Source organism: Gorilla gorilla, chromosome 12 (assembly GCF_029281585.2).
Source record: "Gorilla gorilla gorilla isolate KB3781 chromosome 12, NHGRI_mGorGor1-v2.1_pri, whole genome shotgun sequence".
NCBI lineage: Eukaryota > Metazoa > Chordata > Mammalia > Primates > Hominidae > Gorilla > Gorilla gorilla.
Genome location: NC_073236.2, coordinates 110,854,863 through 110,872,202, shown reverse-complemented (window position 1 = coordinate 110,872,202; position 17,340 = coordinate 110,854,863). Strand labels below are relative to the sequence as shown.

Here is a 17,340-nt window from a genome sequence, read left to right as displayed (position 1 = left end):
TGGACATGATCCAGTTTCTTTGATGGGAAGGAGCTTTTCCCCAAACCTCCTTCTTCATGCTCCATAAGAAATTCTGGGCTCCAGGCTAGAGACGACTGTTGAATGCTGTGAAATATTTAAATGTGGAAAGTCACAAAGCAACAGCTCAGCAGGTTACTGTTTATTTCCTGCTAAACTGGAGGTCAAGGGGATCAAGAATAATGCCAAGCTAGGATGCCTTCTGGCATAAAGTCCAGACGGCACAGCCAAGTCGGGAGGATGGCCTTCTTGGGGGACCTTCTAGAACTCACTAATTCTAGAATTCAGTGATAAAGAAGCCAGTATCATCGCTTCTAATCCCTTGGTTTCCTCAGGCTGGGTGTGGTTGAATGCAGTATGGGGATCTTCTAGAACTCACTAATTCTAGAATTCAGTGACAAAGAAGCCAACATCATCGCTTCTTATCCCTTGGTTTCCCCAGGCTGGGTGGGGTTGAATGGAGTACTGGTTGGCAGAGCAGGTGGGGATTTCTGCCCATGTCCTTTTCATGGGAGGTAGTAAGGAATGAGACATGTTTGCAGCTTGCTCCCTGACCTCTGCCATCTCTCACTGCCAGCCTTGAGGCCTCTCTGGGATTGGGGCTCAAGTGGCATTCTTCCTACTCAGCACCAAGACCTTCTGATTTCAGGGGAATTATTCTGGGATCAAGGAAGTTCCTGAGTAGAACTGGTTGGCTCTGTCTTTGGGCTCTTACTGGGTTAGTTACAGAAGAAACTTCGCTAATGAAAACATCAGGCTGCTGACAGCTCATCCTCTCCTGATCAGACCTCAGCATTCAAGCTTCTCTGTGCCAAAAGGAACTTTCTTAATTTACTCCAGCCCCTGGTCAGTACTGGAGAGAGCAGATAAGCTTGGAATGCGGGTGGCTTCAGGTCTACTTTTGCTATTTTGCTCTCTGACTTTAAATTTATTACCTTATATAAATCATATGAACATCATAATGTTAATGGAATTTAAAAATGCATCCATGGTGCTCCTCCAATATACCAACTGCTTAAAAATATCTCTTCTATTTTTGCCTATATACAAATTTCCCTTGTTAAAAATTAGTTTTGATTTTGCTTCTTTCATTTAACACTACCCAGTTTCCCATGCTACTGGGCAGTCTTTCTAGTTAATTAAAAAACCAAAAGTTCACTTCTACCACTGTAAAGAAGTCATACTTATTTTGAGTAAATGAAGATACAAAGCATTTGAAAGCGGAAAAAAAATCCCTCACTCATAGTCCCAACTCTTCAGAGAAACCATTATTAACATTTGGCATTTTTTTGAGTTTTTTCCTGTGCACATTTGTGTACATGGTTGTTGTAGGGCAAATCCACCTGATAGCAATAACTTTAGCATCCCCTTAGAATGACCCTGAATGGCAGACACAATGAGTGTGTGTTCTGAGCTAGGGAATCTGGGAGTGGCCAACTTGGAGATTCATTCCTTGTTTATGAGGCACATCTGAGCTCCCGACCTTCCCTTGGAACATGAGCCATACAGGGGATTGAGGCCCTGAATTTTGGGGTAAATGAAGTTTGCCAGGTGGAAGGTGTTAAGTGAAAGTGCTATGTAAATTGCATGCTGTTTGCAGGCAGTTGCGATTTTCCTGCCCAGCCTTCCGCCACTGGGCCATGAGGCTCTCCCATTCAGCCTGCTGCCACTAGACTCTCTCCCCTGTAGGTAAGCCCCTAATAAAACCCCGTGTCTCGTTTGTTGGCTCTGAGTCTCTTCTTTGGCCTCTTGAACCAGATACCCTTCCTATTAATAGGGGTTAATAGGGGTTCAGCACAGCAGTTGTGGTGTTAAACATTTGGATTCGCATCCTGCTTTTAAAAAAATCATAGCATAAGCATTTGCAGATGATTATACTCTTGAGTCACTTTTTTTTTTTTTTTTTTTTTTTTTGAGATGGAGTCTGGCTCTGTCACCCAGGCTGGAGTGCAGTGGCACAATCTGGGCACACTGCAACCTCCGCCTCCTGGGCTCAAGCGATGCTTCTGCCTCAGCCTCCCGATTAGCTGGGATTACAGGTGCACGTCACCACACCCGGCTAATTTTTGTCTTTTAGTAGAGATGGGGTTTCACCATGTTGGCCAGGCTAGTCTCGAACTCCTGACCTCAGGTGATCTGCCCACCTCGGCCTCCCAAAGTGCTGGGATGACAGGTGTGAGCCACTGTGCCCGGCCTTGAGTCACTTTTAACAGCTCCATCACGTGGCTGCACCATAACTTGCATGTTTCTGTGCAAGTGAGTCAGTCACAGTTTTTTCTTTAGATGAACATCCCTAGTGCTGGCAGCCATGGTGAATCTGGTAAAACCAGCACGTCATAACTTACCAAGTCTTGTGCTTATTTAGGGGACTCCAGTCTGACTCCAGTTTCCTTGCTACTATGTTTTCTACACTTTCTTAAAAGCTCTTATCTGGCTTCCCAGTAGCTGGAGGGTGATGTGGCCTGGTAGCCTCAGGGCTTGGCTGAATGGGACAGGTGTAAGGCCCCTTAGACCTCCACCTCATTGTAGAGAGGGGAGTCTGAGCCTAGGAAGGACAGTCTCTGGGCTGCGGCTAGTGGCTGTTTTCTCTCCATTTCAAGGCCAGTCTTTGCCTCCTTGTGAGGCAGAAAAGGAGCCTAGGAAAGCACCAGGTTAGGCTAATGGAGTGTAGATTTTCAGCTTTTAAAAATTAGATTCTAGCCTCTTCATTGGTCTCTCTACCATTGTGGTTGCTGGGCTCTCAGAGTTTTAAGGTAATAATAGTAACAATAATAGCTGATACTTGCATAGTAATTATATGCTGTAGGCACTATCCTAAGCACTGTTTGTTCATTGAACCCTTACAGCAACTTTATGAGAAAGCTATTAGTATCATACCCATTTTATAGTTGGGTAAACTGAGTCATAGAGGAGCTAAGTGGCTTGTCCAGTGTTCCACAGTAAAATATGGAAGAACCAGGATTCAAACCAAGGCAATCTGTATTCAGAGCTCTTACAACTGCTATGCTTTAGTGTGTCTTATTGAACCTGGAGGTAACCTGAAAGGTGAGCCTTCACTCTAAAAGTGGCCAGTGGAAAGACAGGCCAAATGTCTGGGCATAGTGCTCTGGGGTTCATAAACCAGCCCAGGCACACTGTGTCCTGTTTTGACATTGCCCTGCATGCTACAAGCATTTATTCAGCACCTGCAGTGTGCTGTGCACTGTGGGAGCATGGTCTGGCACAGGTCTCTGCTGGATATGCATTTTTAAGTGTTCCCCAAATTCACTTCTTTCTGGGTCTGGGGAGAGGGGATGTTTGGGGCCAGAGGTGGGAGCCCCTGCTGTGTCTAGATGTCAGGTCTAGATGTGTCTAGGGTCAGGTTCCAGCTCATGCTGAGGTCTGAAGGGAGTGGGTGGATGAGCAGAAAGAACACTCGGGGGGCTACAGGCAGGTGAAAGATGATTTTATTCAGCAGCAGCTCTCTGCAGCAGCTTACTCTCACACCATCTGCCCTGTCTCAGCTGCTTAGTCTGTTGGCTCCCACACACAGCTGCGCCGGCTCTCCCTTGCCTTCAGGGTCAGCAGCTTAACTCTTTCCCTCTGGGCACAAGCCGTTTCCTAGCTCCATGTCCGTCTGCCAGACGGGCATTCTCTCTTACAGGGGGCAGTAGCTTCACTCTCTCTCTGGGCACACACAAGCCTGCACAGTGTCAGCAGGGCAATTATGCCTTTTACAGACCATAGTGGCACAGGGCCAAGGCATGGCCTTCCCATGTTACAACTGTGATAACAAGTGGAGTTATACGTCTGTGCTCTAAACTTGCTGAGTCACTCTGGATGTTTACCTTGGCCTATCCTTGACCAAAGCACAGCCATGTTCCTTACATTAGAGAATGTTCTAGGCTGAGCCTTGTGGGAGGTGATGGAGGAAGAAGTCCTTGTCTTCAAATCTGAGCCCAGGTAAATGATAGGGTGGGACAAATAGAAACACCTGGAAACAAACAGGTGCCATTCATATGAAAATCTGTTCTTACGCAATTGACAGCTTTACCAATGCACCCCGGGACCTTATCTTGCTAATTACTATATTCTAGAAGCTGGCATCTCATTTATCTCCCAGGACAAATTATTTTAAAGCCTCTTGATTTGTGGATGGAGCTTTTGCAAACAGCAGAGATGTACCTGGGTACATTTTCTCCTCTGTATCCCTCAGGAGGACAGCAAGGGAAGCAGGGATGAGCTCTTAGATAAACTTGTGCCTGATGAGAAAAACAAAGCACTGAGTGCCCCTCTCCAGGAATGCAGGGGCTCTGTGCTGAGGTATTGAAGGAACTTGGAAAAGGTGAGACTGGAAAGACTTCCTCGTGCAGAACTCTAAAAACTCTGTCCCCTGTAAAGAGAAGTCTGGCCTGGAGAAGGTCAGCTCCTGGGTCCCAGGATACACGTGCTGGGGCTGCTGTGGTAACACCACATAGGCCACCTGCCCTCACCTACCTGACAGGTGCAGGCAAGCCACAAAGCCACATCTCTGAAAAATGCATTTTGTTACTTGCCCAACTTCCTACTGAATTGAGTTGTGACTAGTGTGGTTGCAAAATGCTGGGAGCTTGGCATGCTGGTTTCTCTGCAGTCCACAAGGAGAAGGTTTTGATGATGGTGTGTATTTCTCAGCTTAGCACACCTTTCTAGGACAGGCCCATTTTTCTCACGTTGTGTGTCTTTGTGAGAAATGCATCTCTTCAAGTTTAATAGTTTGAGAAACCAGGAGGTGTCAGCTAGAATGGAGAGGAACAAGCAGCTTCTAAATTCAGTAGATACGGAGTCCTGCTGCAGTCGACTTCAGGAATATGAAGGAGCCAGACAGCCTCTTTATTCTGGAAACGTCCCCACCCCATTTGCTTGTGTTTTCACCATTAGTGGCTCACCTCTGTAATAAACACTCATACTATTTCAGTTCTTTCAAGATACAAATGGGGTGGTGCTCAGTCCCCAGAACTTTACCCATGGGCGTGGCTGGGCAGCCAGGGAGCTGCGCCTCGCAGCTGGGTGTGGCTGGATGGTTGGTGGAGCTGGGATTGGGGGCGGGCACACTGGGACAATTTTTTCAAAAAGGTTTAAAATACCTCTTTTCCCAAACCTCCCGAAAGGCATATTGGGGCATATAGACGATAAACTCAGCCATCTTTGCAAGTACATTCATGCCGGGTCTGAGACTCAGACCACCTGGAGTTTACAAGTAAGGAGAAAATCAGGCCAGGGCAGTGAGGTCATATATAAACCATTGATGATAATATGTGCTCCTCAACCCACAAACTCCCTCCTCTGACCCTGCCAGAGCCAGCCGGGTGCTTCTGCCCTGGATAGGATGACCAAGCATCCTGGGTTCCTGGGACTCGGGACTGACAGTGCTGAAATGGGGAGAGCCCGGGCCCACTAGGACCAGTCAGTCACCCTGGCCTCAGACCTGCAGGCTTTTGGTTACAAGAGCACAGTGCTTCTCACCTGGTGTCAGGGTTCATGTCTAAGTGTCTGTCTGCTTGTCAGAGGAGCCTCTTGAGGGGGATGGGAGTACTGGGTTTTACTTGGCTCCTAGCTCTATGCCTATTACATAGATGATATCAGTATGTGTTCAGTGTAGAAATGAACCACCACCAGCTGTGGGTACATCTTGGTGGGTACAGCACAAATTCAGGCTTTGAGAAGAGCTATACTTTCTGAATTTTAATCCTAACCCTTTACTGACCTTTGTGTAATCGTGGCTCAGTGATTGTTTCCCCTAAAACATATCTGTATATCCGTCCACCCATCTCTATTATCTATCTTCTATCTATCCATCCTCCAACATCTTCTCTCCATCATCCATCCATCCATCCGTCTTCTGTCATCTATCTACCTACCTACCTACCTGTCTACTTTGTTTTGCCCCAAAACTCCTGTCAATTTTGAGATGCACAGGCAATATGAACCAGATCTGTGGGAATAAATGAGGCCTGTTTGGGAGCCAGTTTAACTATTTCAGGCCACTGATTCTTTCCCAAACACACTACATACATTCACTTTAAGTGGCCCCTTTGTGACCTGGAAAAATTAATTCAGCTCCCCCAAAGGCCTCATCCCCTTGCAGGTACTGTGGGTATGTGGCCCTGCAAACCCCTAGTGCTGTCACTCAGCCCCCAGCAGTTGTGGCCACTGACATCCCCCTTCTCTTTCAGACAACCTTTGCCTTCTACCAGCGTTTGCTGGGCGAGTGCGTTTCCTGAGTGGCCGTGCGGTGCTGGATGTCACAGATCGCCTGGCAGGTGAGCACCCCCAGCCCCACCCCACCCCACCTCCTGGCAGATTTCTGTTCTCTCCTGGCCTGTGGTTGAACCATTCACCCAGTTATCTTAGACCTGAAATAATCCCCACCAATCATTTAAAATTTTGAAAATCTGCTTTTTTTGTGTGTGACAATCTCCATATTGCCAGAAGACAATCTTTGTTTTTGATCAAAATGAAGTAGGTTTGTACAAAAGCAAAAGTGTTTTTAAAAAACTGTTACAGGTTGAATCTCCCTAATCAGAAAATTAGAAATGCTCCAAAACCTGAAACTTTTTGAGCGCTGACATGACATTAAAAGAAAATGTACATTGGGGCATTTCCAATTTCAGATTTTTGGATTAGGGATGCGGAACTGGTAAGTGTCATGAAAATATTCCAAAATCAGAAAAAAAGCCAAAGTACTTCTGGTACCAAACATTTTAGATAAGGGACACTCAACCTGTGTGCGTTTCTTCCTCCTTGCAAACAAGGCTGCTTCTAGCCTATAGAGTACCTTTGTGTGAGTCAGAAAAAAGCCTCCTTTTTCAGACAGACCATGCCTAGTGGGTGCATATGGCTTGGTCAGTTGACAGCACCATCAAGAGAATTAGAAAAAGTTGCCATGTACAACTTTAGCATGTGCAGCCTGGCAAGCAGGCACCAGCTGGGTTTCAACCCCTCAGGACCCCTTGGCCAGTGCTGAGACTGTAGTATGTGGAGACGGGGCCTTAGCCTGAGTCTACTTAGCCTTGCTCAAGCTTCAGCTGGCGAAGGGTTGCTCCAATCCTGTTTCTGCTTTGAGTCTGCAGGAGAAGTCCAAATGACTTCATTCCGGGGCTGAAATCTGTTCTTGTGGTCCTTGAGGTGGCAACACAGAAAGGACACAGGCTTTGGTGTCCACACACCCATCTGCCACCACCAGCCCTGACCTTGGGCAGGTTACTTATCTTGGTGTCATGGTCATTTTTGCTTGCACAAAGCCTCCTCCCCTGCCTTGGGAAGGTCCCATCTAGGGAGGGCGGCAGAGGGACTCTGTTCCCTAGACTCCCGATGGTCCCCCTGAAATGCAGACAGATCATGCACCAGCCCTGCTTTAATCTTTGTGAGACTCCTGAGCTGTCTTCAGGATAGTGTCCAGGCCCCCTGGAGTGGCCCACAGCTGTCACTGCTGCTCTAGGATGTGCCCCCTTCCTCCCACCCCAGCTCTATGCTCATTGAATCCTCATGACCACCCCACAGGAGGATGTAGATTCCACTTGGTGGAGAAAAGGAGAATGGAGCTCAGAAAAGTGAAATGCACAAGGTCTCTTGGTGAGGAGCCCAGGATGTGTCCTGGGAGCCTGGCTGAAGGGCCAAGACCCCAACCCTGTGCTGTGCTGCTTCCCCCTGGCACTCTGCCTCCTGGGTGCCTACATGCAGTGGCCGGTCTCTCAACCTCTTGCTCTGCCCACTTGTGGCTGCCCTGCCCGGAAAGCCTTCTCCATTCTTCTTCCTCTACCTGGGGGATGCCTGCTTGGCTCTGGCATTACCTTCTCCCTGTGTGCTTCTCAAGACTGCATCCCACATGGTATCACTGGTCTGTCTACTGCCCTCCCCTCTTAGCCCAGCTGTGAGCATTCAGAGAGGGGCCCGGCACATGCTGCATGGCTGAGGACCTTGGCACCAGCTGCCCTTTCAGCTTCTCCCCTGCCCCATCTCTTGCGCCTGGCCTTGCCTCTATGCAGGTTCTGTCCTTCCAGCATTCCTGGAGTGGACTCTTACCTTACGGGAAGGCAGGTGCGAGTGAGGCAGGGCTGGCTGCAGGTGAGCTGGGGGAGAACAGGGTATGTAAGTAAGATGGTCCTAGACACCAGACAAGGAACCCTTTGCCATTGCTCAAAGTCAGCATTTTCTGCATGAAAGGTTTACCTGTCCTTGTCTGGGTAATTTACAGGGCCCAGAGGTGGGCAAGTATCTTCACCTTATCCACATACTGTAATTTTTTCTTATTTCCAAGAGACCTCCAAAGCAAGAGCTTCTCCATAGGTCTTCTGTTAACTCTGTGTCCACCAGGAACACAGAAGAAAATTTTTATTGACACAGGCGAGGCCTAATAATAGCACAGCTTAATAGGAGTAAATCTGCTAATTACTTCAGCTGCTTCTAAGCTTGAGTTTAATGGGGTTTGCTCCGGCATGCTGGCCCCCAGAAGGGCCTCACCATCTTTGCCAGCTTAAGAGTCAACACCTGCCAGCCAGGCGACTGCTACATCCTTACACCTGGGGAATGTGGCTCTGAAGTAGCCTGAGTTCTATTAGCCAAGACCTGATCAGAGAAGGTGGCGTGGGCTGTGGAATTGAGTTTGGATGGAGACTGCTACTCTTCCTGTGGAGTGAGCTTCCTGGGGGCTGAAGTGTAAACACGCCTCACTCTGTGGAAGAGAATTCAAGGAGCAGGAGTGGATAAAATGTAGCAGGATGGGGAAGGAGGCTCTGTTGGGGGCAGGTAGAGCCCCCCCAGCCTTTGGTGGGGGTGGGGGTGGAGGGTGCGTGCCTGGGTTTGGTTCTTGAGATAGTTCTCACTTTTCCCTGCTGTATTAGCCTGTTCTCATGCTGCTGATAAAGACATACCTGAGACTGGGTAATTTATAAAGAAAAAGAGGTTTAATGGATGAACAGTTCCATGTTGCTTGGGAGGCCTCACAATCATGCCACTCATCTTACATGGTGGCAAGGAAGACAGAATTTGTGCAGGAAAATTCCCCCTTATAACCTTTTAAAACCATCAGATCTCATGAGACTTACTATCACAGGAAGTACACCGGAAAGACCTGCCCCCATGATTCAGTTACTTCCTACCGGCTCCCTCCCGTGACACGTAGGAATTGTGGGAGCTACAATTCAAGATGAGATTTGGGTGGGGACACAGCCAAACTATATCACCCCCCATTAAAAGAATTGTGTTAAAATACACAACATAAAATGTACCACCTTAACCATTTTTAGTTGTACAGTTCAGTGGTAGTGTCCATGATTTTTGCAGTCATCTTCCGAACTTTCACCTCGCAAAACAGAAACTACGTCCCCAATAGGCACTAGCTCCCCATTCCTCCCTTCCCCAGTCCCTGGCAACCACCAACTACTTTCTGTCTCTATGATTTTGGCTATTCTAGATATGTCATATAAATGGAATTGTACAGTTTGTCTTTTTGTGTCTGGCTTAATTCACACAGCAGAATGTCCTCAAGATTTATCCATGTTGTAGCGGGTGTCAGAATTTCCTTCCCTTTTTTTTTTTTTTTTCAGAGAGATTCTCGTTCTGTCACCCAGGCTGGAGTACAGTGATGAGATCTCAGTTCACTGCAACCTCTGTCTCTTAGGTTCAAGCCATTCTCATGCTTCAGGCTCCCAAGTAACTGGGATTACAGGCGCCCACCGCAACACCCAGCTAATTTTTTTTTTTTTTTTTTTTTTTTAGACAAGAGTCTTGCTTTGTTGCCCAGGCTCAGTGCAGTGGCGCGATCTCAGCTCACTGCTACCCCTGCCTCCCTGGTCCAGGTTCAAGCAATTCTCCTTCCTCAGCCTCCCAAGTAGCTGGGATTACAGGCACGCACCACCATGCCCAGCTAATTTTTGTATTTTTTTTTTTTAGTAGAGATGGGGTTTCTCCATGTTGGCCAGGCTGGTCTTGAACTCCTGACCTCATGATCCACCCGCCTTGGCCTCCCAAAGTGCTGGGATTACAGGCGTGAGCCACTGCACCTGGCCCGATTTTTGTATTTTTAGTAGAGACAGGGTTTTGCCATGTTGGCCAGGCTGGTCTTGAACTCTTGACCTCAAGTGATCCACCCACCTGGGACCCCCACAGTGCTGGGATTATAGTCATGAGCCACAGCACCTGGCCAGAATTCCCTTCCTTTTGAAGGCTGAATAACATTCCATTAAATGTATATACCACATTTTGTTTATCCATTCCTCAATGGACACTGGGCTGCTTCTGCCTTTTGGTGATTGTGAAAAAGGTTGGTATAAACATGGGCATAGAAATCTCTGTGTTCTCACCTATTTTTGCATTCCATAGGGATTCAGGACACTTTTGAGTTATCGTTATTCAGTGTAGGTGGCTACTCAGGGTCATTCGTTTTCTTTTGGTTCCCTCTCACTGTCCCCCTTCTAGTTTCCCCTCATCTCCCACCCTGGGGCTGACAGGGACTGCTTTCTTGTCACCTGTTCTCTTCCTACTCAGCCTGTTTCAAGCACAGGGAATAGAACTCTCAACTCTTTCCAACCAGTGTACCTCTTTGCTCCACTTTAGAAAGCTCCTCCAAGCCCTTTCCTCCAGGATCCTTTCCTGGGGAATGCTGGGGTGACCCAAAGGGTGCAGTCCTGCCCTTCCAGTTATCAGGACCACCTTCACCTCTGAGGGTCCTGTGACCCTTGGAGGTTCCCTGCAAGAGCCCCAAGGGTGCGGCCTCAAAGCCAACATTCCTTGAGAAATGTCACCGAGAGAGTGTCAGGCTGACCAGAGGGTGGCCCAGGGCATCTTCCCTGGTTCCTCCTTATTCCAGGCTGGCTTTGAAATCAGAGGGACCTGTGGGGCTCTAAGGGGAAGGTATCCTAGGGGATTAGATGATGTGGTCCTGATGAGGGAAGGATAAATTGCAGTTTCATGAAAAATAAGGTGGCTCACCTATGATCCCAGCAGTTTGGGAGGTCAAGATGGGCAGATTGCTTGAGACCAGGAGTTCAAGACCAGCCTGGGTAACATAACGAGACCCCATCTCTATAAAAAAATTTTTTAAAAAATAACTGAGCATGGAGGTGCATGCCTGTGATCCCAGCTACTGGGGAGGCTGAGGCAGGAGAATTACTTGAGCCCAGGAGGTTGAGACTGCAGTGAACCGTGATCATGCCACTCTACTCCAGCCTGGGTGACAGAGCAAGACGCTGTCTCAATAAATAAATAAAACAAAAAATAAAGCTCCAGATCGCCTCTGAAATATGGAATCCCTAGAAATTTGGGGACAGCGTGCGGTAGAAAGAGTGTGGACTTTGGAGTCCAGGCAGATTAGGCCTCTGTCCTCTGCTTTGCCTTTTGCCTTGATTTGAGTCTTGCTTTCCTCCTCTGGAAAACGGACAAGCATCCTGCCTCTCGGGGGTGCTGTGAGCATGAAATGGAGCTGTGATGTGAAGCTCTGAGCCCCGGGCTCAGGCAGTTTCCAGGATATGGAAACTGTTTTCCACAGAATTCCCGGCCCACAGAATCAATAAAGCCCTGCTGTTAGTGTTGTTTGCCTGCCCCAGCACTTATCCTTCGGCAGGATGACAGGCAGAGCATGTGAATCGCAAAGCCAGCTTCGATAGTGCTAATGCGCTTAGGATAATGCGGCCACAGATGAAGGCCTGAGCAGCCCCTCTGGGGACCCAGGAGAGCCCTTGATGTGGTTTTGATGTGGCTACAGCCCTGGCATTTACTCAGGTGATGAAGAGCTGGTTGGCAGATTCAGCTGGCTTCTGGGTTTTCCGGGGTTTAGAGAGGGTTGGGGGCCTTGGGAAAGCAGATATGGGGGCTTATCACTGGAATGGTCTATGTAGAGCTTGCTGGTTCACAAGCACGTTCATGCCTCTGCTGCTGGTCTCGTCCTGAGGTTTGGCATCCGGGCACCGGGGAGGCTGTGCTAGGCTTCTCCCCTGCCAGCTGTCTTGTCTGCCAGCATGCTTCATGTGAGAGGGTCTTGATTTCCCTCCCCAATAGTTTTTCTCTGTATTTGTGTGGACTTCCATAGGTGGTGATGTGGATAAATGCAGTATTACTATAGTTACTATTTGTCACCTGCCTGCCTGCAGGTAGGCACTTTATGTATATTTATTATCGAATTTCTAACAATCTGGAGAGGTTGGTTCAGCATTTTTATCCTTACTTTATGGGTTTGGAAAAGGCTCAGAAAGGTCAGGTGGCTTCCTCAGGCTGACACAGTTGATGGGGGCAGGATTGTAACCAGGCGTGCCTGCCTCTTTCCTGTTCCCTGGGCTGGAGGAACCATTATGATTGTCAGAGATTGTGCATATTTCTGCCTTTGCGTGCCCCTTTCTCCATAAAAAATATTTAAAAATTATAGTTTCTGACTGGTTGGTATAAGCACAGATATAAACCAGCTTGGACATATTCATATATTTTCTACTAATGTTAAAAGAAGCTAACACATTTTCATAGGCTGCTAAATGTGTCATGATCCTTAGGTGCTGCACCTGCTGGGCTGCCAGCCCTTTGGGGGACAAAGTTGGTGTCCCAAGAGAGGGAAGTGGGAGAGGGAGAGAGTGCCTGGCTCAAGTGACTCTCCTTTTCTGCCTGACAGTGCTGGTGGCCTCAGTTTACCCCCGGAAGCCTCAAGCTGTAGAGCGGCATGTCCTTCCCATCCTCTGGCACTTCCTGAACACCACCACCGGGAATGGCACCCTGCCTGGACCCAGCGGGAACATCCGCGGGGTGGTGTGCCGGCTGTCCAGGAGCCTCCAGGAGCACATGGGCTCCCGCCTGCTGGACTTTGCCGCCAGCCAGCCAAAGCACATCCTCAAGACGCTCCAGGAACTCTTAGACTCAGAGTCCTTGGGAGGCAGCCGCAAGGCCACTGACAGAGGGGTGGCCCCTGACAGCAAGACAACTGGCAGCTCATACCCTTTTCAGCTGGATTAAAGATGGATCTGAAATGGGCAATTATTATTTATCTAATTTTTTTGATGGAATATTCTCCTGGTTACTTTCCCCCTTAGAGTTCCAGATGTACATGGTATATTTTGAAGCAGAAATAAAAGAATTACTTATTTTTCTAAGGTTTTATTATCTTGTACTTTTTTAATCACAGAGAATTTTCCAGTAACTAGGTTTGTGATGAACGAAATGAAATGTGACAGCAGCAAAACCAGTTGCAGACAATGTTGAGACAAAGAGTTAGGAAGAAAAAGGGTAGCACAGCCCTGCAAGCTGCAGCCCGCTCGAGACGATAGTCGCCCATCTGTGAGCTGCTGGGCAAGCCCTCCTGAAACCCGCAGCCCGAGTTGGTCATCGAATCCAGTCCATTTGTTATGGGCCTGATTGGAGGTGAGTGTAACAAACGTGTTCAGGGACATCGTGCTTCTGCCCTGCAAAAGCTGCAGCGCGCGTCTGTTGGTCCTGTGGGAACCTTCTGATGGGATCGGCCCAGCTTATCAAAAGACAAGGGGAATTTGAGATTTGCATCACTAAAAGCCTTCTCTAGAAGTTGGAGTTCTGGCTAGTTCTGAAGAGGACTAGACAATGCTTTGCCATTGAAACACCCTAAATGGAGATGCATGCGGAGCATAAAGTGCTACCGGTGTGCAGATGCTGCCGAGTCTCTGAAACTGCACAGGCTGCAATTGTGGGCCACATCACAAGGCTGGAGGGGTGAGTGGGCACAGCACGGGCCAGGACTTGCGGAAGCAGGGAAGGTGTTGGCCCCTGGGGGAGCAGCCAGTGAAATGAGGTCCCGGCAGTGGAGAGGGAAGTCTGGGGCTCAGGCTTTGGACACTTTAGGTAGGAGTGGCTCTGCCTTGGCTGGGGCCAGTGGCAAGTTAACAACTGTGTGACCGGAAAGAGCTAAGGCCATGACCTCAAATGCACAGGCAAGGCAGGCCTGGTAAGGCAAAGGCTGAAGGGGCAGCATCCCAGCTCTCACAGGGGAGCCCAGCCTGTAGCCACGTGCTGGGACAGATCCAGACGACCGAGGCCCTGAGGGCCCAGCCTCATGCCAGCAAGTTTTCTGGCAGACACTCCCCTCCCCTGCCCTTCCCCAGTGGAACCTCTTCCCACTGTCATCTGCCCCCCAGGCCTAACATCCATTCCACATCCCTGTTCTGAGCCTCTCCTGGGGAGTCTGGCTCTGGAAAGCCCCGAATCTACTCACTTATGTATTTCCATACCCCACCAGGCTGAGGAAGCCACTTTCCCATCTTGCCTCTGTGGCAGGTGTAGTTAGTCCGGCCCCTCCTTACGCCCTGGGGTGAGGTTGGGCCTGCGAGTCATCCCGGGCCTTGGGCTTGTCATAGGCGGCTTAAGAGTGACTTTGGGTAATTCTAGCCCAGTGAGCTGCTTCTCACCTGATTGTGACCCCAGCAGGGGCTTCCCTGCGACCATCTAGCTCTTTGTTGATTCTGATTGAACCAGGTTAAAGGCCTGCTAGACAGGCAGCCATCCAAAAATGCCCAAGAGGCTGACAGTAATTGTTTTAAGTGTTGAACAATTTAATGAATTGCATTTGCCTGTCATCTGAGCAAATGTTTTTGGTTTGGTGAGGAGACTTGCATTTTCTGCTTTTATCCTAGAATGTATCAGAACATTTCAGGGTTTTTTTAGATCCCTAGGAGGCCAGGGATGTAGGGTCTGGCAAGGATTTTGACGGCAGAAATGAAGCTCAGCAGCACTGTCCTGTCTTCCTGCCTTCCATGTGTGTTCTCACACAGGAAGCTTCCCATCCCATGGGCCTCCACCCACTCTCAGGGGTGGAGGCATTGAAAACAGCTGAAAACAGTGGAAAAGTGCAGAATACATCTTTGCACTGTTCTCTTTTCCCTCATTATTTCAGGTTTTATTAACCACACCTGTGGTGTGATGCTGCTGGGAGGCACTGGGTGGCTCTGGTGTACCTTGAGAAATTTCCATCTCCAAAGATTTCCTTACCTCATTACTTTTAAAATGAAGCGAAGACAGCATGTTGGTAACCTGGCCCTGGGCCTGTTGGGAATACCTGTGGGAATCTAATGGGACGGCCTGTCATGGGAAATGAAGATTGTCCTAAGAGCTGGGGCTGGAGCTGAGCCCACACATACTTTGCTTGGTTCCGTGTGTGGCCAGGAACTCCACTTACATGAGATGCTCTTGGGGGTGGGAATACAGCCTCTAATGATGGAAGATTCTCTCTCTCTCAATCTCTCTCTCCATGTAACAAAAATGCAGGTGCAGTCACTCACTGCTTGCAGACTCCAGTGAACAAAAGGGAGGCCTGGTATAAAGAAACTGACTTTTTATTCCAAAGCTAGTTTAGGGGAAGAAGCTGCCTTGAAGGGTACTGCGTCGTTTTTGGAGCAGAAAGTGGGCACTTTTAAAGGGGCGGGGGGGGGGTGCTGGCACGAATGGCATGCAGGAGAGGAAGCGGGCAGGTGGGGGAGTCCACATACTCGCTTTGATGACTTATGTAATGGGTGGTCAAGTTGGCATCTTCGTGGGCAGAACTAGGTTGTAAAGTGGCTGAAGCTCTCTGGGTGGGAGGGAGTTTCATGGTGGGCATATTTTGGGTTATTAATTGACTGTTGTGTCTCCAGGCAGTTTCCTGGTGGGTGCAAGTTCTGCTCTGGAGCTTCTAAGCACACAGTTAGATGAGTCTGCCCTGGAGGGAGTGTCTGGTGAAGGGGAGGTAAAAGGTTATAGTTGCATTTCTTTTATATATATGTATATATAAATACTTTAAGTTCTAGGGTACATGTGCACAATGTGCAGGTTAGTTACATATGTATACATGTGCCATGTTGGTGTGCTGCACCCTTAACTCGTCATTTACATTAGGTATATCTCCTAATGCTATCCCTCCCCTCTCCCCCCACCCCACAACAGGCCCCGGTGTGTGATGTTCCCCTTCCTGCGTCCAAGGGTTCTCATTGCTCAATTCCCACCTATGAGTGAGAACATGCGGTGTTTGGTTTTTTGTCCTTGCGATAGTTTGCTGAGAATGATGATTTCCCGCTTCATCCATGTCCCTACAAAGGACATGAACTCATTATTTTGTATGGCTGCATAGTATTCCATGGTGTATATGTGCCACATTTTCTTAATCCAGTCTATCATTGTTGGACATTTGGGTTGGTTCCAAGTCTTTGCTGTTGTGAGTAGTGCCGTATAGTTGCATTTCTAAAGGGCTAAGTAGGAAGTGGGGAGCAAGGGGAAATGGGGAAAAGAGAAGAGAAATAATTTTAAAAACTCGTTTTCTTAGAAAAATGGGTGTACTCAGTTCAGAGTGAGACTCATAGACAGAAGACTTGTCTGAGAGCTTTAACTGCCAGGATTCCCTTTTACATCAAGGAGAATTTTTTGAGATTTTAGGAAACTTTTCCTATAGGTCCCATTGTGGCAGGCCAGGTATCACTAATGCAGGCATCCATAACAACTGTTTCAATACTGACTGAGTGGTTAAGTTAAACATTAAAAGCTGAGAGCTGGTGGCCTTATACAAAGGCTGGAATGTAACAAAAGCCCACCAAGAGTTTGCCTAGGCCTTTGCTGGGCCTTGAAGCATGACGAGATAATGAAGGAATTCTTAGTGGGACCTGTTTAGGATTAAACAAGCTTTACTGGGTGTCTGAAGAAACTCCCCAGGCCTCCAAAAACAAGTTTATTGGAGGTCTGAAGGAACTCCCCAAACCTTCAGGATTTAGCAGGAGACAAGATAAGGGTAATCACCCCAGCACCTGGACCCATTTAGATTAAGTAAATCTATTGAGGCTCCAGAGGAAGGTCTTCAGGACTTAGATGTTAGCTACAGATTAAAAGAGATTAATCGCTTACGTCTTTAGATGAATGCACACTTACACATAGACATGTAGCTTAGAAGATATGTAAGCTCTGGAAAACTTTGTAATTTGAGTTGGTCTGGCTATATTTTCCAGGCCTTCTCCCTGTAACCGGTTATGGAAATAAAAAACTCTCTTCCTCCCCAGTTCATCTGCATCTTGTTACTGGGCCACGAGAAATAGCAGCCCAACCCTCAGTTTGGTCCAGGAACAAAATCTCTCATCTTGTTTTCTCCTCCCTTTATTATCTCCTACCTTCTGAGATAATAAATGTTTCTACCCTCTCACTGTGCTTTGGAATCAGCTGGCAAGACTTAAAAAATACTGAGGTCCACCCCCACCCCACAGGGATTTTGATTCACTTGGTCTGAGGTGAAGCCTAGGCTGCTGTATTTTTTTTTCTTCTTTTAACTCCAGGTGATTCTAATGGCTGGGCGAATTCAAAAACCACAATAAAAAATCCGATAAAAAAGGAAACTGGCCA

The 17,340-nt window shown here is 48.0% G+C and overlaps 1 protein-coding gene across 5 annotated transcripts in view; it reads left to right on the top strand.

Moving 5' to 3' along the window:
- TOGARAM2 (TOG array regulator of axonemal microtubules 2) overlaps positions 1–13,109 on the top strand; it is a 95,549-nt gene extending 82,440 nt beyond the window's left edge. For 4 of the 5 annotated variants that reach the window (XM_055377674.2, XM_055377676.2, XM_055377675.2 and 1 more), the window contains 2 exons: positions 6,213–6,299; positions 12,635–13,109. In XM_055377674.2, coding sequence (XP_055233649.2) covers positions 6,213–6,299; positions 12,635–12,972 — 425 coding nt within the window. In that variant the 3' untranslated portion in view covers positions 12,973–13,109. Of the gene's footprint in view, positions 1–6,212; positions 6,428–12,634 lie in introns of those variants that run through there. The other variant, XM_063695978.1, reaches the window with a different exon arrangement.
- The last annotated feature ends 4,231 nt before the right edge of the window (positions 13,110–17,340 follow it).